The 22,924-nt window shown below is 51.8% G+C and overlaps 1 protein-coding gene across 1 annotated transcript; it reads left to right on the top strand.

The window, feature by feature from the left end:
- Window positions 1-862: 862 nt before the first annotated feature.
- Window positions 863-22,600, top strand: LOC119111460 (uncharacterized). The gene is made up of 6 exons (XM_037235277.1): window positions 863-977; window positions 19,149-19,742; window positions 19,786-19,921; window positions 20,255-20,477; window positions 21,224-21,886; window positions 22,552-22,600. Exons 1-6 carry the CDS (start codon window positions 975-977, stop codon window positions 22,598-22,600), a joined length of 1,668 nt encoding a protein of 555 aa, XP_037091172.1. The 5' UTR covers window positions 863-974.
- Window positions 22,601-22,924: the final 324 nt, after the last annotated feature.

The following is a 22,924-nucleotide window of genomic DNA, read 5'->3' as shown; positions in this document are numbered from 1 at the left end:
CCATCTTCACTGCTTCGGCCCTGTCACCGTCTGCAACGTCACCACTCTGTTCCCGCTTTCAGTGTAAGAGGTCTGTCCCATCCTCATCGCCAAGGCTTTGTTTCCATTCCCAACGTCGCAGCCTTGTCCCCGTCCCCAACGTCACGGCTCTGTCCCTATATTCAGCACCATAGTTCCGTTTCCTATCTCCAACGCCGCCACTCCATCCCATCTCCATCGTCGATATGCTCCCATCTCCCCGTCATAGCTGTGTCTCCATTCCCAACGCCAAAGCCCTCGCTCCACCTTCAACATCGCAGTCCTCGCTTCCCCTCCAACGCCGCAGCTCTCACTCCATCCCCAATACTGCAGCAATGTTCCCGCTTCCATTGCCACAGCTCTGCCTCCATCTCCAATCTCTAGCGCAGCAGTCCTTCCCATCTCCAGCGCCGCAGCTCTGTCCCATCTCCGACCATTTTCCGCGGGGCTCTGGCCGCACCAATTTATTTCCCTCCGCGCGGCCGGCCCGGTCCAAGCGTTCAATATTGGCGTTGTTTTTGTAAAGGGTTCGTCGGCTGACGAGACGTCGCCTGCGCCGCCGCTGCCGTCGGGCCGCCGAGAAATCGACATTTCCAATACTCGTGGGGTCGGGCCGGCGCGCCGCGCATGCGCATTCCTCAATTATTCACCGTACGGTGGCGCTGTAAAATTGAATTTTTATCCGTGTTTGCAGCGCCGGCCGGCAGCGACCAATCAATAGGCGGGCTCGGGGCGCGCCGTGGCGGCCGTGGGGTGGGGCGGCCGGGCCCGGGAGTGTGGGGCGGTCGCGCGCCGCCGACGCTCGCGCGCCGCCGCCGACGCCGGCAGGAGTTCAGGGGCGGGGCCTGCGGCGCGGCGCGGAGTACCATTTTTTCCGCGGGTGTTGGATTTCGATCAGCACCGTCACAGTCGTGCCCATGACGCCGGGCGGTGAAAGGCAGCGGCGCTGACAACGCATGGTGAGTTCACAGTGCAATGTTTGCGGAAGTCATATCCGGTGTTGGCGGATGCGGACTTGTGTTGTTTGCTCTTTTGTGGAGTGAAGATAAGTTGCATTTGATTTTGCTAAATGTCGATTTCAAAGGAGTGATTAGAGACATGTTTAGCACCGTTTTACAACTTCCCGATATCCACATGAGAGATGGCTCACAATAAGGCCACAACTTAGTTGTCTGAGTGCAACAATGCAACTATCCAATTTTTGCTGATTTTTTAGCGATGAAATCTATATTAGCTTGGAGAATTACAAGTTATGTTTCTGCACAGTGACAACTTCGTTTTTAAAGCGAGCCGAAGCATTTCGGTCATGTACATGGGTTTGGAAAGATGACACTATAGAATATTCGATCTAAATGTTGCTGTACAACAAAAAAGATGCAAGACAGAGCTAGTATACTGTAAGGTACACAATGCCTTCTTGTAGATTAGCCGAAGATGTTTCGTTAACCCTCGACAGGTGGCAACTTGACTTGAATCGCAGTCCACAGAGGGGCCGCATACGCACAGCTGTGCTTTTGATTTTGCGGTGCTTAATTTTTTATTAACTTTATGATTGAGGCCGATGGTCGAGGGAGGAAGCGGAGCTGCAGGGTCCGTTTAAGCCGCCTTGAAACTGATGTGGATCTCTTGTCCGTTTAGTAGAAGGGTTGTAGGGTCAGTTTCACTCCTACTGAAACTGATGCGGTTCTTAAGAGTGCAAAAATGAAAGGAGCTTTTTCGCGCGGTTTGCGAAACATATGTCCGTTGCATGAAATCATATTGTGATTTAGCTCAATCGAAGCTAATTTTCACCTACGAATTTAAAAGCTTTGGGACAACGCTCATCGTAGTATTGTGTCTCTTCTTGAGTCAACCGTCTCGTCTTTTTCAGCCCAACCTGACACTAAATTGCCACCTGCCATTTAATTGCTACCTGCCACTATCTAGATCTTTCACGGTATTTGTCGCTGTCTAGTTTGGGACACTGGGAGTAGGCTGGTAAAAAACAGCGCATCGGCCGACCGGCCGGACTATAGCAAATACACTGATTTGTCGTCGGCCGGTCACCAAGGTGAGCAACCAATTGAAAACGATGGGATATTTTTTGTCGCGGGATGGGATGGATCTTAAGAAAGACACCAAGGGACTGCAGGGTACGGTAAAGGGTATTTACGTCGAGGCTTACTGGTGTTGCGGGATAAAATGTGTTACAATTGCTCATGTAAGGTTGCGGAATGCGCGCTGTAATATTTTGGCGTGCCCGTCACCAACACCACCGGTCAAAAGCATTTCTGGCACCAAGCGTCACGTGAAAGTGAACATTTTTGTCGCCAACCTTATCCACGACGTCGACAAGTTCCCCCCCCCCCCCCCCCCCGTGGCAAGCTGCGTCAAATATGGTTCTTAAGACCCAAGATGTCACGCAAAAAAAATGTTCAAACCAAGCTAAAGGCACTTCAACCATCGCGTGTGATGTGAATCTAAGGTTTATTTTGGAAAACCTCTGGCATCTTCTGAGGTCTTCTTATTTTCGTGGTGTTAAGAACCAAGGACTGTGGCCGGTATTCCTTTTGGTTATCGCTTCGAAATAATTGAGTGTTTTTTGCCAAGTGTCGTTTCAAACTGAGTGCATTGAGATCTGTGTCAAGCTCAGTGTGAGGTAAACAGAGCTATCGAGAGGCAGTATAATAATGGCCATAGTAAAATGCACCCAATTTATTTCGATGTACATGGTAAAGACGCTTCGCAATTCACATTCTGGCACGTAGTTTGCTTTTGAGCAGCATGTCTTTACCGTTTGCTTTTGAACAGCATGTCTGTACCGTTTGCTTTTGAACAACATGTCTTTATCGTTTGCTTTTGAACAGCATGTCTTTACCGAGCAGCTCGCGCTGTGCCTGACGGACGCGTCATATAGCGTGTATTTTTGTGAGTGGGTAAACGGTTATTTGTCTGGTCGCAGCGGCTGGCATTTCAGCGCCGCCCTAGGCTGGGTTCTGGGAAGTGTTGGCCGTGCATGTGTGTGCCGTTTGTAAATGGAAACGTCTGAACGTGTGGTTCACCAGTGGTCAAAAAGATATCTCCCGCTAAGTGCGTTTTAATTTCTAGCAAATTCACACTTTCCTCAAGGAGAGGATTTGCTTAAAAATTCGTACGTGGGTGTATGCTCGCTGCTTACTGAGCTGGGTGGGAATGGTTGACCTATATTTCTCATGTTATTTACTGACAAGGCTGTATGGTATAAGACGATTTACCTTCCGGTTATGCCACCCTGAAGATGTAGTGGTTTAATACGTAAAACAACCTTTTTGATGTGAGAAAACCCAAAGCACCCATTGACCCATCGACTATCAGTCATCTGAACCTGTTTGATTGGATTGGTTCGCGTGTTTGCTTTTTCACCAGGTTCGCTCGCTCTATGTTGCTTGTTTTGAATTTGGTTATTACTAGGAGTACAAATAATGTTATGGTACTCACATTTTGTAGCATTGTTTTACATTTATGATGTCACAGATATTTTAGTGATGTAGAAATGATTTATGGAATTAGAAATCATAACATGATTTCCTATTTCTTGTTATTGAGGAAGAATCCTGAAAATGTTGTAAAATGTTTACCGAAGAGGAACAATAAGTCGTTCTCCCAAGAGTTTGCGGACAAATTTTGCCGATCCAACCGAAGCAACTCGATCCAGTTTATGTGGTAAATTTTCATCTGAAATTTATTTGCGGGACAGGACACCCGCTAGTTGTTCGTGCTGTATGTAAATCACTTCCGCATGGCTGCACGGGTCTGACCAGTTGCTAGCTGTCCGTTATTCTTCAGTCGGCCAGAGCTCCTAAACTGCTGCACGTGCCAAGTTGACCCTGCCCGGCCACTTACCAGCAGACCTTTTTTGACAGTCGGGGGGGGGGGGGGGGGGGAGGGAGAATAAGATCCATGAGCAGTCGCGCAGCTGGCGTTGCGCGCCTGCTCCTGCTGCTGCTCGTGCTCTTATATCACAATAATATGCTCAGACTAAACCCGTTAGCGAGGTTCATAGCTTGCACAGATCTCAGCAATGTGCTGTGGACCAACTTGTGTGGGTTTACCTAATGGCGGCAGAGCCCAGCCCACTGCGAATTTGTCACCATTGAGAAGAAAACCTCCGCCCGCTGCTAGTGACAGCAAACAATCATGTTCTTGCCTCCAGAATATCATTATTCATGTCTATTTTTGGTACTTGGCTTGCTTTATTTTCTAAATGATGTCGGGTACTTATCTCGTCTGGAACACAAACAGTTGCTGCAACCTTGAATTTCACCGATACCAAAATCCACGGTCCACATACACTTAGCTTTTGCTCGCTCGCACGGTGTTTTCCCACACGTTTTTACGGAAAATTAAACTTGTATGCTGCACCATTGTGTGTCTTAATTTATGACTGGAAAGAAACTACTTAAGACGAAACTAACCAATGTTAATAATTACTCACCCCAAACGACTTTTATAAGACTGGTATGCTTGTTACTGTGTGCCATAAATCTGCTTTCATCTCTCTAGTAGCCTTGGTTTCATCGTGATCCATTTCTTTTGTGCATTGCGTTTCAGCACTGACATGTGTAATCGATTCTAAAACGTTGTCCAATGAAACAATAAATCTGCCATCTCGTCTGACCGCAGTCCTGAACACTTAATGGTGGATTTAAGCCATCAACACCGTACCATAATGTTATACCGTAATTCGCCATTCTGGTATAATTTCGTACCATATACCATACCATCGCGAATTTTTTGAGTGGTGATGTATGGAGCTATAGAATAATGGGTCGCAAAAGTGATGCTAGTTGACATCATGCAAGATGACAGCCACCTTCTTCGGTAACTGGCGAGATTGAGGATCAAAGTTAGGACGGTCCTGAATAGATCATTGCGTAGGACGGTTCTGAACAGAACGATAAGTAATCAACATGTGATGACAATGTTAAACTTAAGCAAAGAGGCCAAAAGTTATATCGTTGCCCTGTAACGTTTTTACGGGCTCCCGGAATGCGACTCACGCGCCCTCTGGCTATACTGCTGGTACTGGCACGGACACGAGTACATATGTAGAGCGAACGTTCTATATTTTAAGATGTTGAAACAAACATTAGATATCATGAGATGATCTGAATTATAACTACTGGTATGCTTTCAAATGGGAAAAGCTGCTCTAGTCAACACAATTTTTGTGTTCAGAAAATATGCTTCTCAATGGGTCAATGTTTGAATGCCCCGTTGTATCTTGCACCAATTTGAGTTAGAGCCAACTAGCAGCCAGTGTATTTGGAAATCCTGCTCGGGAACGCCAGATATGAACGGTTTGACAACAATATTGTTCTTGATCTTGATCACCGCATGGCCAATGGACTGGCAGGATTTGAATGATATGGCGTCATGAAAGTCGGGGTGGCCTTGAAATAGTCCACACGAAATGGCCTGAACATCTTTGCGGGCATGTAGCTTAGAAACTAGGGAGGCTTAGGTCTTAAGAAGGGCTGGTTGTAAAATGCACCGAGCGATCTTCAAGATGGCTGTTTCAGTTCAAAATCCGATCGAGATGTGGAACAGTCGCTTTAATCAAAGGCGGCCATAAGTGCGGTACCGGAAGTAATGTCTTTTTGCTGGTTTTTACCGTGACTCAATTTAAAAAATCTTGCCTCTTCGCTGTTTATGACAGGAAAACCGTTGGTGGTAAACACCCAAACGGTATATTATCTGAATCGGCGAGTGACGGGAGGAAGAAACGCCGGCCCGGCTCAGGCCAATGCGCGTGGTGCGGTACGAGCAACCCTGTCCCACAAGTTTTGCATCATCTGCCGAGATCTGCCGCAAGCGAGTTAATGACATTACGTCTTCCTTTTTCCGAGCCCCTCTGCAGTACTGGTCCGCCATTCGTACCGCTGAATAGGGCAGGAATCAGATTATCCCGCGCCAGCTATAAAAAATTGTGGCAAATATTTTGAGTGTATTTTCCTGTGGAATGATCGTTCGGGCCGACACGAGTCGCCCTGTCATTTTAAATTGTGCAGAGCAGCGAAGAGTGTCGACTGCCGCGCGCTAATCGAAGTCGACCTTGCTAGTTGCAAGAGGCGAGAGGAGTGAAAACCAGACCATATAGAGAAATATATGTTGGGACGAGCAATGAAGGCTTTCAGCTGTTTTTTTGTATTCAACGTTCTTATGTTGGTACGAGTCTGACAGTGCTCCCTGTTCATTGGAAACTCTCCGCGGGAAATGTGTGGATGAATTATGTGAACTCTAATCCTGGCGTGACTTAGCATTGAACCTAATGTATTTCGTTGATTTAAATTTTTCTGAACCAGTGTCTTCATTCATCATGGCAAGTAACCATTGTTAAGAAGTTAAACTGCCTTGGTTTTCAGTCTAATCAACCCTTGTTGGCTGGGCAATTTTCAAATCCGGCCCTGTCTTAATCCGTGCTTTGGTGGGACTTTTTAACGTGATGCTACCCGATCGGTGGTGAATCCGTAATCGACTAATATGTCTGACTGTGCTCCTCTTGTGGCAAGCGCTTCCTGCTCATCCTGCCTCTAGCTAGCTAGCTCACGAGGTCTTGTCCCTTGCTCCTCAAAAGTGCTTCTCTTGTCGCTAGAAATGCATTAATGGCATGCGGGCAAAAGTAAAAGGAAAGAAAATATATCTCCTGACATGTGAACTAGTTACGTGAATGCGAACTAGTACATGTGAACCAGTGTAGCGTACTGACGTGGCCAATATGCCACACAATTATGACTTTCCAATCAAAATAGGAACGATATGGATCATTTAAACTATTCGCTGCAATGTTCGCAGGAGGTAAAGCTTGATGCTACTGCTGAAACCAAACGTTAAAAACCAACAAATTTTTGTTGATGACTGCAACTGCAGTGCATGCAGCAAAGATCACCAGTCATGGTACATAAGCCGCCTAACCATGTCAAAACTGTTCATAACACACATGTGTGGTTTAATGCTGATGCGCGCAAGAGGGAGAGATTCTGCCCCCCCCCATGTTTTTTTTTCCTTCGCCATTTCTGAACGACTTATCACAGGTTCTTGAAACTATATGACGCCCCTACATCGGCGGACTCTGGAAGACGAACTTTGGTCTGGGCAGATCTAGGTTTTGATGTATATAGGGAAAATTGCTGAAATTTACCGTCTGCCCGTCGATGTGCGTGTTAACGTGATCATAACTGCCATTTTGCCCGTTTATGGCTTAATAGAACTTGTTTGTATAAGGTGTGAACTAAGATCTATCAGACTGAAACATTTGACAAAGACCTTTCCGGGATGGGAATTACTGAGAGTTCTGTAACGCTGTGGGAGATGTTGAGGGTGGTATCTTGAGGCTTCAATGTGGCATCATACCAAAAGCGGCATAAGCAGAGATGTAAAAGTTGACTGGTGATTATCGTGAAATTTTACAAACATTTTACAAACAAGTGCAATCATTCCGTTCTTTTAAATACGTTTCTGAAGATTATGCAGTTAAGCAGACCTTCACTGGGATGACGTCCATCTTGGTGGATGTGATGCTACACCCAACTGGCGCAGCCACGCGCATGCGCCGACACACCTCTCGCGCCATCTTTCGCGAAACTCCTCGTCAGTACCTCTGACCATCTGCGGGATGTAATGGGAAAGTTTTCAATGATTTTGGACCACCCAGTCCCCATGAACAACTGATGTTTTTCTGACCCCAGAATTCCTGTATCTGTCAAGCTGTTCCATGAAAGTTCTAAGGACGTGTTCCACATCTGTGTGGGGGTTTGAACTGAGATTGTCATTTCGAAGATCATGCAATGTGATTTTTCTACCGGTGGCACGCCACGACACCACCCCCACGTCTACCCTGATTTTTTATTTTATGACCTTGAGGGCAACAGTTCTGGTCTCCTCAGCGGCCTCATCTGCCTTTGGCTCAGGGATGCCACCTCCACTCAGAATGAGACAAGACTTACGGGAGTATTGCTCCGTCTCATGGATAGCAGCCTCCAGATCCTTTACCATTTCACGAGGCTCAGAGTTTTACCGTTTCAGTTTCAGAGTTTCACCTTTCAGTGAAGCTGAACCGCGTTTAAATAGGTCCTTTCCTTTTCCAGATGCATCAGCTACGAGATCCTTGACTTGCTCCACCTCCCCTCTGAACCCCCAGTGGACTGGTTTGGTTAAGTTACGTTAGATTTGGCGAGTTGTTTACCCGAAAATATTTGTGATTAGACTCTTAATACAAACCTTACCGAGATCACTGCGTTTTGTTCAATCCAGGTGAGATGCGTCGCACTCGCCGCAACGGAGCACGTCCGCACACATCGAGGTCTGGAATATGTGTTGTGTAGCGGCACGTAATTCACAGCCATGCCTTTTCAGACTCCAACCCCTCTTGTTTCTGAGCTTGACGAACGCGAGCTTGCGCAGACTATTTCGCGCAGACCTTTTCAAGGCCACTGATGCATGCATGACGGTATAGAAACGTTATGTGAATAGTCCCATCCCAATGGCCATGAGGCGTGCAAAGTCCAGAAAAATATGACCATCTAATTATCTGCGTCTGGCGCACGTCAGCAGGATGCGTGGCTAAAACGGACAACAGTTAGCTAACAACTAATATAATGCGTTGAGCCCAAGTCTCTAACACGAAATACGTTTGTGCTACATATTAAAGAAATTGGGGCAGTTGTAGTAGTTATGAGGGCAACGAGAAAGGGATTCGAATAATTTAAAGGGGGTGTTTCACATTGATATGACAATTTGAGCTGAAATAGACACTTTGAAGATCATTCGGTGCAGTTCACAGCCATGTTCTTCTTAAGACCTAAACTCGTCTGGAGTCTATGGTCCCAAACTCTTCAAAAATGCCTTCCACTGACCAGATATGACCCCCCCCCCGCACACACGCACACCCTTTCAGGTGTTCTAACCACGATATAACCCAGTTCTTGCACCGTCAGATATCGTTGCCAGGTGAATCCATGTTTGGGGTCGACGTATGGTTGGGGCTCCTCCCCACTCAGAATTTCTTTAAAAAACTCCGTACAACTTGTACAGCAGGAGCACACGAACCATTGAACCGCAGCATTTGTATGACAGTTATATAAAGGCAGACATAAATTATATGTAATAAATAGCCATAAAATAAATAATAAGAGCAAATTTGTACTTACGGTCCTCGTAATGACTTATTTAGATATGTAGCCTACAATATGATGAATCAATCATCTCTTTTTTAGGGGAAATCGAAGCAGCGACTCGAGATTTGGGGGGGGGGGGGGTCTGTCCTTTCCCTGTGCGCTACCTTACTACACAACATCGCACACGCGATAAGGTTGAGTCTAGACCACGCGTTTATCGTGTTGTTTCTCCATCCGTGGTTTTTCTTGGAAAGGGTGGGCGGCAAATGATGGTCTCACTAAAACACTGAACGTCGTTCGACAACAATTTTAATTACATTTCATGGGCTTCCGCTCACGCACTGATGACTGCACAAAGTCTTACATGGCCCACGTTCAAATCGCCTATGCACTAAACCATGTGATCCTTAATCAGTGCCAATACAGTTAATAACGAAACATTACATGTTCAGCATCGTGAGACACATGCTCTTAACGCTGGTCGGGCCGATGGTCAAAAGTGATTGCTATGCTGGCCATGCGAACTGTTCGGAAAGATGAATCAGTTCGTTCCGAAAAAGTCCATAACTTGTAGCAGCAGCATTACCACATTGTGGCTTCTCGGTACCAGACGCGTGGGACGGAAGCCGTTCAGCGCATTGCTGCCCGGCTCAGTGCTTGCAATGCCATCAGCAAATTGATAACGCTGAATGGGTGTCAGTAGTGTCGGAGTGGTCTCCAACAGAGCGGCAGCGCTTTGTTGTGATAGCGCGCCGTCGGGGTCACTGAGGTGTGTCACCGAATGCCGTCGAAAATTGCGCAATCACCGAGGCTGACGTGGGTCAAATAGTTGCTGAAACCGGCGTTGACTGTGCGGCACTTGCTGCCGTTGGAGACGCCGAGCGGGTGTTGTCGGGGTGCAGCTCCTGCATCGGCAGGCCACCCGGTCGCTTCATGACCTTAGGTCGGGGGCGCGCCAGGCGGTCCTCATCCGCTCTCGGCGCGATGGGCATGTTCCGCGGCCTACAATTATCCACGCGTATTTTTGCAGCTGGTCGTAAAACCGACGCTAATAGCTTAATCTCAACGAGGCATCGCTAAGCGACCAACCAAACAATCCAAGGTGGGCGGCTGGCGGGAAGAGCGCGTTTGGGGTGCGCGAGCTCTCCTGGCACGAGCTGAACGCGTCCGAGCGCCCGCTGCACGTTGCGCAGGCAGCTCTGATCAGTACAGCTGGACCGAATACGTTCGAACCTGGCAGAAACAGCCCGGACGGGCTTCCGAGCAGCGCCATTTCCGCTGAACAGCCGTTCTGTTCGGGTGTGGACAATCTGTCCTGTATATGGAAAAGGTCTACCGGGTCAGTTTCAGTCAGCATGTCCCGCTGGTTTTCGGAGCAGTCGTTCACGTACTGATGTTTAACGCCAGCGATAGAGTGCGTGACACCCGCCAGGTCTTCGCGGAAGAATGGTTAACAACTGGTGGGTATTGCTGTCAGCTCCAAGCAGCGCTCGTCTCAGCTGGCTCATTACAGAAATGGCTTGCGTGCTGCGCAGCTGCGTCATTGGTGACGCAGCAGGCGGCGACCACGACAGATTCCCTCAGGCCGCGACATTGAGAGAGAGCGAGAAGGCGGCTGGAAATCATTCGCCGGGCGTATTGGCTTCATTTGCTGATGGTTGCGGCGGGTAGGAGGCCTGGACCTTGCGGTAAAAAGCCTCGTGGGCTTCAACTTTAATGACGTCTGGGAGCCGCGAGCTGCCAGAAGAGCGACAGCGCCGGCTAGACGGCGGCATCAGTTGCGGCTGGCGTGTGGTCGGTGCTGCGGGGCTGCTGCAGGCTCAGCTCCGCAGGCTCAGCTGCTGCAGACTCAGCTCTGGAGACTCAGCTGCTGCAGACTCAGCTCTCGACAGGTGACCGAGTCGCCGTCCCAGAGCGACCGGGGTGGGGTCGCCCCTGCGGCGTCGGGTCAGCTCTGGAGGAGCCGCCGTCCCAGGGAGGCCGGGGCGGGGTCGCCCCTGCGGCGTCGGGTCAGCTCTGGAGGAGCCGCCGTCCCAGGGAGGCCGGGACGGGGTCGCCCCCGCGGCGTCGGGTCAGCTCTGGAGGAGTCGCCGTCCCAGGGAGGCCGGGGTGGGGTCGCCCCCGCGGCGTCGGGTCAGCTCTGGAAGAGTCGCCGTCCCAGGGAGGCCGGGGTGGGGTCGCCCCCGCGGCGTCGGGTCAGCTCTGGAGGAGTCGCCGTCCCAGGGAGGCCGGGGTGGGGTCGCCCCCGCGGCGTCGGGTCAGCTCTGGAGGAGCCGCCGTCCCAGGGAGGCCGGGGCGGGGTCGCCCCCGCGGCGTCGGGTCAGCTCTGGAGGAGTCGCCGTCCCAGGGAGGCCGGGGTGGGGTCGCCCCCGCGGCGTCGGGTCAGCTCTGGAGGAGTCGCCGTCCCAGGGAGGCCGGGGCGGGGTCGCCCCCGCGGCGTCGGGTCAGCTCTGGAGGAGCCGCCGTCCCAGGGAGGCCGGGACGGGGTCGCCCCCGCGGCGTCGGGTCAGCTCTGGAAGAGTCGCCGTTCAGGGGTTGGTTGGGTCCCTGTCGCGGTGCCGGCCAGACTTCAGCCGTAGCTCCCCTTTGATGCCACGTTCTGGTGCTTGATCCATTGTATTCCGACAACTGACGATAAAGACACCGTTTTTGCCCACCTCGTGGCGTGTATTGTTTGGTGTAGGATCTTCGTTTTGGTTCGTACTCTAGCGTCGTCGTCACCAACGTTATGCTTTATCTTCTGGCACTGAACGCGGCGTGGTTCACTCCCTTAACGTCACAGCCTAGCCTGGTTTTGTGGCGATCTTTGCCAGTCAGCCCTGTGCTGCTTCACTTATGATCAGACGTCACTGAAAACCGTTATGTTTCCGGTTTAGTATTAGTTCACGACTTCTTGGCCCTGGTATGAGTGTGGCCATATGGAAATACTATGGAAAACTCACTTTTGACGAAACAACTTACTTGCATAGGTTTTTTAACCAACAGCGGCACAAATTTAAAGGAATGTTGTGACTTGTTGCCGAAATTGCACGGGAATTCGAATTTTTGGTGCAGATAGCTGGCGACAAAAGCGTGGCACTAGGATGGTCAGCCCAAGCCGGACCGCACCGCTCCAGATGAAGGTGACACAGGTCAGATGACACCTCAGATCTACAGCCTGGCCTGTTAAAGTAAGCTGCAACACAGAGAAACGCGATCCTCATGAGGTGCACATGATGTGAAGCGTTAGGAAGCAAGCATGTGGTCGCCACAGGAAAAAAGCTCGGATAGCAGAGGGTCGTTACAAAAAGGAATGCGATACTGAACCATCATCAGAAATAGTACAAAGTTCAAAAGGCCCCCATGGCAAAATCTTGAAGTGGAAATCCGGATACCAACAGCTTATCGGCTTCGCACCTTTTGACCAGCCGAGACATGCAAGCTTTTTTGCCAGGTCATGGCCTCGGCACGCTAAGCTCTTGTGGGCCAGTTTTTTTACAAACCTATGTTGTATGTGTTGGAAGGAGCACTATGCAGTCATAAGATAAATTTGGAAGCACAGCCTAAAGCATCGCATAGATCAGACAAGTGGCATGACCATGGGAAAGGTAATAATTGTAGTTTTTGGGACGCCTGGATTTACCAGGACAATGTACGCAGCTGAGTACACCATATTATAGAGTGTATACAGATATTTCCACAGCAATGAGAAGAGATGTATGCAGTGGATAGCAGTTTCATGTATAAAACTGCGTATTAAACTGAAAACAAATCAGAATTCTCAGCAAGTTTCATCGCCATATCAACCGGTCACAGACACGATGCCAGCAAGGCAGCCAATTGCCATGGGACGCCAAAACGTAATTAAGCATGTTAGTGCACGCACGAAGCATTTTTAAATCCAACTGCATTCCACAGTTTCCTTGATCGATACGGTCATCCTTATACTCAGCGGTGGACAAAAGTTGGCGATGATAATTTCACAAAAATAACTATCACTCTCACTGTTTCATGTTATGTTCTGATGACTGTTGTCCCCAGTACACACTCGCAGACGCCTACATCCGACTCACTACATCTTGGCAGCTGTACAGACTGACCTACAGACCGCCTAGAGGGCGTCAGACTGGCCTGCAGACTGTCCAGAGTGCGTCAGACTGACCTGCAGACTGTCCAGAGTGCGTCAGACATGCAGACTGCAGACATGCTAAGGTTGCCAAAGAAAACAGTGTAAATGTTCGAATATATCTATGTTCTGCATTGGCTGGAGTTGAAAAGGAACCTTTTAGGCGCATGGTGTTTATCCCGTTCTCAAAGGGGACGAAAAACGCTAGAGTGATCTGAACCTCTTTTAAGTTACTTTAGTTGGCCTTTCGCTCCATCTTAACGTTCAACTTACTTTGTTGCATCGCTTGTCCTTGCAGCCCATTTCACAACCGAGTTTAAGTGGCTTCTTCCCTTACGACATGAACATCATGGCTCTATTCATGAACTGAAAAGCATAGCATCCATCCAGAATACATCAGTGGAAAAACCGTGCAGAGTTTTTCGCAAGTGCCCACGCCTACACGGAAGCCACACCTGGACAACACCAACCGCTCTTGTAAAAACGTGACGAGCAGCCAGAGTCTGGAGCGATCATGTCACTGCGATCCAACCAGTGTCACCGGCGCGCAGGGCAGCTGGCGACCCCACGCGGGACGGGTGGCACGGCGCGGCGGCGCGCTGCTGCAGGGCTTCTGCGCACCGCAGTCGGCGCGCCACCTCGATGCCATGTGTTGTTTGTCACGTCGCTCCCCGCACCCGCACCCCTCTTCCTGCTCTGTTTACCGGGCCTATTCAAGTTTAACATCCTTTAAACCTTCGGGCCGGCGCCGGCAAACATACGGTTTATATTTAACTCGCGCGCTGGGGAGCGGCGGATTTCAGACGAGCGGACCCGGAGCGCCGTGTGGCGGGGCGCTATTTTCTGCTGGCTGGGTATGGCTGCTACTCGCTTGGAATGGCTGCGGCGGGATGGTAACTTCAGCGGCGGGACCCGGCGCCACGCGTCGGGTCTGTACAGAAGGCTTCAGTGACCACTGGGTCCGGGATTTCCCGACGCCCTCCCCGCGGTTTTTGGCGCAACCATTGCATATAGCCTATCGATTTATGTGCTACATCCTTATCCATTATGTGCTACATTATGAGTAGCATTTCTGCACCTTGCCTATATGGCAGAGATCTAGATTTGGGACGGTGCTCATTTCGATGGCTTGTTAAACGTTGTTGTAGAGCTATGATGCACATATACATACCAAGCCTTTCACGCTCTCCGGACTGGCGTTCTTCTCGCCTTCACTGGACAGGGCTGCCAGCTTTCAACATGCTGGACATGCTGGAGCCAAGAGAGAAGTGACGTCGGATTGCTCGCCCTGAAACTGCGCCGGAATGAACGTCACTGACGATCAGCACCAGCGGCTTTCAGCGAGTCAAACCAGACCAGTGGGGTGAAACTGGCGGACCTGGCTCTCTTATCAGTGGGACAGTGTTCTGAACGTTGGTTGATGTTCTTCCTCACAGTTTATATATATACATATATATATATATATATATATATATATATATATATATATATATCTAACTATATATATATACAGTAATTGCCCGATTTATCTGCAACTTCAAAATAGGTATCCATCAGTGCCATAATCGTCGCAGTCCGGGTCTGCACGACACCGTACCTGTGTATGCTCCGGTTGCTCCCTCAGGGGTTACTCGACGGCACACAGCGTGTAGGTGAAGATGGCCCAGCTGGCGTGCCGCCCCGATGAATTAATAGAGATCGGTAATTTCACAGCTGCCGTCGGACGGAGCGAACCCCAGGGGCTGGCACGGGACGGGCCGTGCATGCTGCGCTGTTCAGCTGTTCACACCGGGTAGACACCAAATGTGTGGAGAGGTTGGCAGCAACAGCGAGGGATCGTCTCAGAGGATTTGCGTACACGGCGCTTCTTGAGGGCGTTATGATGGCAAATTCACTTCTTGATGGCGCTATGATGGCAAAGCCACTCCGAGGTCATTGCACCCGGTCTCTCAGAGAGCTTATGGTCTGAGCTGACCTCGCTTCCAAGTTGGGCGTCACAAGTATCCGAAGTGGTCATTTCGCTGCGACAGAACAGTTCCCTCCTTGTCGCAGCAATGACCGATCACAGCAGCTTATGATGGTGTGTGTTGATTATGCCCGAAGATTTTAAGGGACCGATCAAAAAGTTGTTTATTGGCTATTGTCGAGAAATTAGCTCACTTTCCTGATTAATAGCATGCTTTTATTTATAAGGAATTGTCCCTTTACATTGCACTCGTTCGGACAAAGTTGTGAAGTTAGGAAAGATGCGATACCAAGGGACGCGCTCCACATGGTGGTGAGATTTTGGGCACTTTCGGAGTGTCAAGTTCAAAACAATATAGCAGGCTTATGCGAGGAAGGAACTTATTGCTCATATAGCCATGGAACCAACTAGACTTCCAGAGCGTTTCATCTCATTTTCCATGATATTAATGACGGCATTTGGGTAATCAAACACCGAAATGTTTGCATTTGTGGTGAAATGATCACGTGAAATGAAAAATTGGTTGTCATGATATGCCATGAATGGAGAAGAAGACCACTAAAAATCACCCAATATCTAAAGCATCTCCATAACGTTTCCCACTAGGGGGGGGGGGGAGGGAGGGCCAAGCTCATTTCTCCCGGACGAATGCATGGAACATCGATGACGTGGTGTAGGAAGCAGAAAAAAGCTGCAGAATTAAGAACCGTTTGATTTTAAGTGTATTCTCTAATTACAGCTGAAAGCAACTTTTATAAACAGTTACCCTGAGTGGTTTAGTGGTATACGTCACACGTTGCCAATCTCACCTGCGCGCCTACATTTAATATAACCGGGCTTGGTACATAGCATTATGGCTGGAGACGGAGCATTAGTATATTTTATATATATATATATTTATTTATTTATTTAAAAAACCATCGGCAATATTTCTGAAAGCCGATAGTTTTTCCGGCTGAATTGCAAATCGGCAGCGAAACATATGCATCTAGATATCGGTGTACCCGCACATTCATATTCTAATTACAGCGACCGCCTTATTTACTCCAACGACGAGAACCCGTCTCGCACGGGGGCGGGTGAAACGAGCATGACGACCGAGCGGTTAGCGCCTTCTGTTCCCACGTGTTCCTTAGCGCCTTCTGTTCCCATGGCACGGCCCGGGTTCAAACCCCGGCCGTGCCATGGCCGATGAGCGCTACTCTGGCCGCTACAGCCAGTTAGTGGTAGAGTGATAGCCAGTGGTAGAGCCGAACGTCGCGCCGTTCTACCCCAACAGCCGAACGTCGCGCCGTTCTACCCCAACAGCCGAACGTCGCGCCGTTCTACCCCAACAGCCGAACGTCGCGCCGTTCTGCCCCAACAAGACGCGGAGCACTGGGCGACCATTGCAGCGCACTCCGTCTAATTAGTTAGACTGTTCTGGACAGCTCAACGGGTCTTCTGGCCATTCGGCAGATACTTAAGAGCGTTTGCTAAATGCACCGTATTGAGATGTTCTAAAATTGATGACAGCTGAGACATTGGATGTCACCAATATCTGAAATCCTGATGTCGTTGTTATACGTTCTTGCGTTAGAAATATCAGCTTTGATTCGAATAATTGGAATCGATTCACGATCCTGGCCATGAATTCATGCTTAAATGGAGATCAGAGTCAGAATCGTCATGCCAGTTTGCTTAAAAACAACAATTGATTTAAGTCATGAGTTTGAAAAGTAGGTGGGATTCCCATCTTGATTCGTACACCAAATATGTTGAGTCAGGAAAGACATATTTCATGTAGAGCTTAATCGAGTACAAATCTGACCGTGATGCGAACTCACTGCATACAGTGATCAGTGATCGATGGCGATAGCCGTTGATCTACCTTTAAGCACAAGTAACTATCTTGCGAATTACCAGATGAGCTATGCTGTTCGGACTATTGTAACTACTGAACCGCTTATTGTGCAATGGTCGCTTAGTGCTCCTCTTATTCGGGGAGAACGGCCCAACGCTCGACTCTACCACTGGCTGCAGATGTCGTCAGCCCATTGGAGCCGTTTCTCTGAACCAGCTGAATGAAAAGGCTCCATATGCAATATGCGCAGCGGCAGCGGACCAACCAACGCGTTTGGAGAGCCTGCGTGCATGCCTGACCTTCGCAATCTTGTAGCGAGCGCGCTTCATCACGTTCAGGGAAACGAGTCGCGAACTATTCTGTGGCATAAGCGCAATAGCTGCCAGCGTCGATCTTCCATGATTGACCGGGGCTTTGAGTGTCTTCAGTGCATTGCTTATATGAAAAAGCCGTCTGTGCCGGACAGTCTTCTACGTGATACATCTTCCTGTCTGGTGCTCCTCAGGACCTTCACCTTATGGAGTGGAGTGAGCGTGCGACGTGGTAGCTGTCCTGACCTGAACCACCTACGCTGTGCGGACATAGGAAATACTGTGTAGAGATGAGAGCAAAATACGATTTGACCTCAGATATCCCAGCCTGGTGGGCTCACGATCAGGGATAACTGAAATGCCCAGATAACAGTTCTAAAAGATGTTCGAGGCTTTCATCCTGTTCATTGCCAAGAGGGAACTTTTTATGGTGAAGGTAGTGAAGTCATCGAGGCTAGCCGAGAGCTACCACGCATGCGCGCCATAAAGTTAGTGAAGACGAAAATCCGTTGGTGTCCAAATGTCATCAGTTGTGCGTTGGTAACAATGCTGAGAATGCATCACTGCAACCGCGCGCTCCAAACACCTGCAACAATAGAGCATCGAGGTTCCTGTTCGTTTGACATGTCAACCATCCCCGCACAGGTGTGATGAGTCCGAAATCTATTCAACTTTTGATAAGCGGCCACTGTGCACATGTGTCGTTGTGAAGAAATTCTTTTCACCAGCGCCGTTCCACAGGTGCAAGTGGCTTTGCGAAGTTGAAGTGACTCGTCACCGCTCGGCACATATGGCCACTGTCGACTAGCCTAAAGTGTGGGATGTGCGCTCAGTGTGTGGGGTGGGTGTCATCCGACAGGAGGTGCAGGCCTGACGGTGCAGGCTCTCAGCTGGTGTGCAGCTGCCGCTCGTGCACCGGTCAGGCTGTTAGGCTGTGTGTGTGTGACAATTCTGCCTCCTTAAGTGAGTGGGCCTCCAGCAGTTGATGTGCCCTCACAGCGTTGAACCTAACGCAAAAAGTTTCCACAGGCCAGTGTAGCTGTTTGAACTCTGCTTGGAGGAATGCTCCACTTTTGTTTATGGTTTTGAACTGGTATCGCCAAATACTGACTTGGTGCTCAACCGTGCGCAATTTTGCCCGCAAACTAACGCTGCGTGTTGTCATGGAATTTGGCTAAGTTATATTGTACATTTGCACCTCGAATATGGCCATTTGTCTCAAAATTCGTCTCGACCAGTGTGCAACAGTGACCAACAGTCACACACAGTGAGGCATTAAACAATTATACAGCTCCGATAACCTAAGAACCAATGCGGGTTATCCTAGACGCGTAAAAACATTTTATGCCATACTTCAAGATGACATGTGAATGAAACCATGGTGACGTCAACAAAGCTTTACATGCGGACTTCGGAGCGTAGGAGCGAAATTTTAAAAACTGACATTTGGGATGTAAATCCCTTTCACTGAAAGCGAATTCTTTAACAACACCAAGTTGATAATTGAAAAGCGAGAAAGTGGAAATGATTCCCTACATAGGTCATGTAGTGCGCATGACATAAACCATCGCTGCTGAGGATCTTGCGACTTTCTGGCATCTTCTTTATCTCTTTTATAAAACTAACTATTGCGGTCCTCCGAAATCCCAATAAGTTATTTGAGCACTGTCGTACCGCACAGCAAGGTGAAACATTGCGTTGGTGCCTGGGCGTCGAGCCGAGCCCACAGTACCGAGCTGCCCCTGCTGATCCGCGGCCTCGTGCGTTCCAGTCGGCCCCCAGTATGGCTTCGCTGGCGGTGCTGGGCGGGCTGATGTCGGCCGGGCCTGGCTCGCCGCCGCCGCCCGATGACGACGAGGAGGGCGACCAGGCGAGCCGCGGCTACCCGGACAGCTCGGCCAGCCGCTCAGAGGATGGCTACCTGGACGGCAGCGGCTCCGAGAAGCGTCTGTCTTGCGAGACGCTCTTGAGCGGCGCCAAGAAGCGCCGCAAGCAGTCGCACCCGGTGAAGATCGGGCCGGGCGGCGAGGCAGAGCCGGAGGTGCCGCCGCCGGGCGAGGCAGAGCTGCCGCCGCCCCTCCGCTGCCCCTACTGCCCGCAGGCGTTCCCGCACCAGGTCCAGTTCAAGTATCACATCGAGGTGGAGCACGTGAGGAGGGCGCTGGCGGACGACGCGCCCGCAGAGAGCGTGATCTTCGGTCGGGAGCTGCCTCTGAACCTGTCCTCCGGTCCGAGACATGACGGGCTGCGGGGTCAGGAGAGCAAGCACCAGGCGGAGAATTACAGGTCAGAGCACAGCCTGCCGCCGGCCATGCCACTGCCTCCATCGTTTCAGGACAAGTTCCCCCGCTCCCGAGTTCCTGCAGTACGGGCCGCCGCCTTTCCTGCTGTCGTTCCTCTCGCAGCAGGCGGGCGCCGCGCCGCCGACTCCGACTCCGGGCGAGTCGCCGCTGAAGATCTTTAACCCTGAGGCGTACTGCGAGCTGTGCAACAAGGAGTTCTGCAACAAGTACTTCCTGAAGACGCACAAGGCCAACAAGCACGGTGTGTATTCGGAGCCGGCGAGCGGCGGCGCCGGTGGAGGCGGCCCGGCACCGGCGGGGGTGGGCGGACCGCCGCCGCCGCCGCCGCCGCTGCCGCCGCCGCCCGGCGCTCACCACTCACCAAGCGCGGACTCTCGAGACTCGGGTAGGCCCTCGAGCGAGGCGGAGGCTGTGCGGCCGGCCGGCGCAGCCCACCCGGACGCCTTCTGTGAGCTCTGTCAGAAGGAGTTCTGCGACGCTTACTACCTGCGTCGACATAAGCAGCGCGTGCACTCCGTGGAGGGGCGCGAGCCACCACCGCCACCGCCACCGCCGCCGCCCGGGGCTCCGCCAGAGGCAGGCGCCGCCGGCCAGGGTGCCGCCGACCCGTACGACGCGCAGCAGTTGTTGGAGCCGGTGGTGTCGCCGACGCTGCTGCAGCAGCTGAACACAGGCGAAACCCACGACCACCAGAAGGTGATCCATGAGCTCATGGAAAGGCTGGCGACGAACGGCGAGTCGCCGAAGAATTTCACCAAGGAACAACTCCGCGAGATTGGTGTCGTCAATGTTGACGCGTTCTGCAACGTTGCTGGAAGGAGTTTTGCAACAAATATTTCCTGAAGGTGCACAAGTACAGGAAGCACGCCATCGGGTCGCCTCCTCCGGAGATGGACAGGCACAACGGCGCGTCCGGCGGGCACGATTCCATGGCTTGTCCGCCCCTGGAGAAGCTGCTGGACGCGCCTCTGAAGGAGACTCCGAGCCGAAGGAGTGCGACCTCTGCCAGAGAACCTTCCAGAGCAGCTACCTAGTGCAGATGCATCGGTACTACTTTCACGGTTCGGGACACCCGAACAGCCACGGCTCGATGCCACCTACGCTCCCTGGGAACGCGCCGGCTAAGAATTCCCCGTCCGCCGACCATAAAAAGAAGGCGCACTTCAGTGACGATCTGCAGAAGCTGCAGGGAATGATCAAAGGCCTAAACGACAAGAAAGGCGGACACGCGGCGGTTGCGTGTCACGTGTGTGGCAAGAACGTCGACAGGCAGGCCCTGCAAACCCATTTGATGAATGAGCATGGCGTGTTCCACAACCAAGAAGAGTTGATCATTCCAAAGCCGCCCGACCTCATTATCATCTTCCAAACCTCAGAGCAACAAGGACTCCAGAGAAGCCTCGAGCCCCCCACCCCAAGGCTCAGAGACGGTTTGCAGCGTTTGCAAGAAGGACTTCTATGCTAAATTCTTCCTCCAGCAGCACATGCAAGCGGCCCACGGAATCCAAGCGTCGCCAATGAACGAGACCGCATTTCTCGCGAGGATTCGACTGGAGGTGGAGGGCCAGAAGAAGTTGGAGCGACCAAAGCCAGCCAGCACCAGCCGTAGCTACTGCGAGATCTGCAACAAAGAACTCTGCAACAAGTATTTTATGAAGACCCACATGATCAAGATGCATGGAATCAATATGGAGAACCACCAGATTCAAGGTGGCGTCAAGTGTGATGTCTGTCAGAAGGAGCTCTGCAGTAAGTACTTTTTAAAGGTCCATAAGCAAAACACACATGGTATCTACGATCCGGAAGACGACAAGGCGCTGAAGGCAAGCGATGCCGTCATCAAAGACGAGGAAGGCCTGGAGGTGTGCACTGTCTGCAGCGGCAAGTTCAAAACGGCCAAGCTCCTGGAGTCGCACATGGCAAGTGAACACGGCGCACCGAAGGAGAAGAAGCCCAAGTCCAGCTCGGTGCCGCGGAGCGCACCCGGCATCGGCGTAACCTGCAGCCTGTGCGGCCGCTGCTTCCCTGACCTGCTGTCGCTGCGACTGCACGCGATGCAGGCCCACCCGCTGCCGGAGCAGAAGGGCGAGAACAACGGCACGGCGGGCGAAGAGACGCCACTGGAACCGGCCCAGCTGGGCGAGAAGCTGCTGCGGCACCCGTTCGGCCCGTTCGCCGGCCCGTTCCCGCCGTTCCTGCCGCCGGAGCGCGTCATGAGCCTTCTGCCGCAGCTGGCCGGGCCGCTGCTGGAGCCGGCGCGCTCGCCCTTCGCGGCGCCGCCGCTCGACCTGCCGCCCAGTCTGCTGTCGCGCCAGCTGGCTGGCCTGGTGGGTCCGCTGGCGGGAGGGCGACGCTGAGCCGCCGCCTCCACCACCCGGTGCTGCCGCCGCCGCCGCTGCCGCTGCCGCTGCCCGCCGCTGCCGCCGCCACGGCACCAGCCAGCCGCCGGCGCTTGCCGCGAAACACGCCTCGGCTGCCCGCCGGCGGCCGGCGGTACCGCTGCAAGCCATGTCGCCTGAGTTTCCCGCAGCGTCACCGCTACCTGAGCCACTGGCACCAGAAGCACGGTCACAGCCGCCTGCCGTACGCGGCTAGCCTGCTGCGCGGCTACCTCAACCGCAACTATCGTTGCACGCGTTGCGGCTTTCAGCTCGCGCATGCGCAGTCTGGTGCGGGCCGGCACGTCCGCCGCCACCACCGGCGCGGCCCCGGACGGCGCCGCGCTGCCCCTACCTGTACGCGCTGCCGCTGACGGTCGGCGACGGCGGCAGCGACCGCTACACGATGCAGTCGTTCCTGATGCAGTCGTCGCCGGCGGAGGGGGCAGCAGCCGCCGATCGCGCCCGCCTTCGTGGTGCTGCCCGTCTTCAGGGAGCTTCGGGAAAAGACCGAACTGCGCCTGACGCTACTGCCGGCGTAGGCGACCGTCAGCTGGCGACGGTGGCGGCAGAGAGGACAATGCGAGGGGAATCGAGAGTACGGGTGAGTGATGTGATGATGCTCCTTAGGTATATTCAACGATCTCAGGGGTTCATTTCAGCTATTTTAGTGCGCGTTCATCGATCGATGGCTGCGTAGAGCAGGTAGTTTTTCTGTACATACGATGACTTGTACATATATCCGTAGAGTACTGCATAGCGGGGGGGGGGGGGGGCTTAATTTGAGCCAAAGGGCCACTTCAGTCGACTGCAGAGGCCACGTACAACAATCTACCTCCACGACCAATCAACGCGCGTGTAACTGC

Source organism: Pollicipes pollicipes, unplaced genomic scaffold (genome assembly GCF_011947565.3).
Source record: "Pollicipes pollicipes isolate AB1234 unplaced genomic scaffold, Ppol_2.1 Scaffold_7261;HRSCAF=8764_pilon_pilon_pilon, whole genome shotgun sequence".
Classification (NCBI taxonomy): domain Eukaryota; kingdom Metazoa; phylum Arthropoda; class Thecostraca; order Pollicipedomorpha; family Pollicipedidae; genus Pollicipes; species Pollicipes pollicipes.
Note: the sequence above shows the minus strand (reverse complement) of the source record. Positions and strands in the feature narration are given on the sequence as shown.

Bases quoted from the DNA above. Each gene is read 5' to 3' on its own strand.
- LOC119111460 (XM_037235277.1), top strand. The intron at 19,922-20,254 runs GTGTGTATTCGG...GGGCTCCGCCAG, and splicing joins GCACAAGGCCAACAAGCACG to AGGCAGGCGCCGCCGGCCAG. The intron at 20,478-21,223 runs GTTCTGCAACGT...ATTTCTCGCGAG, and splicing joins GGTGTCGTCAATGTTGACGC to GATTCGACTGGAGGTGGAGG.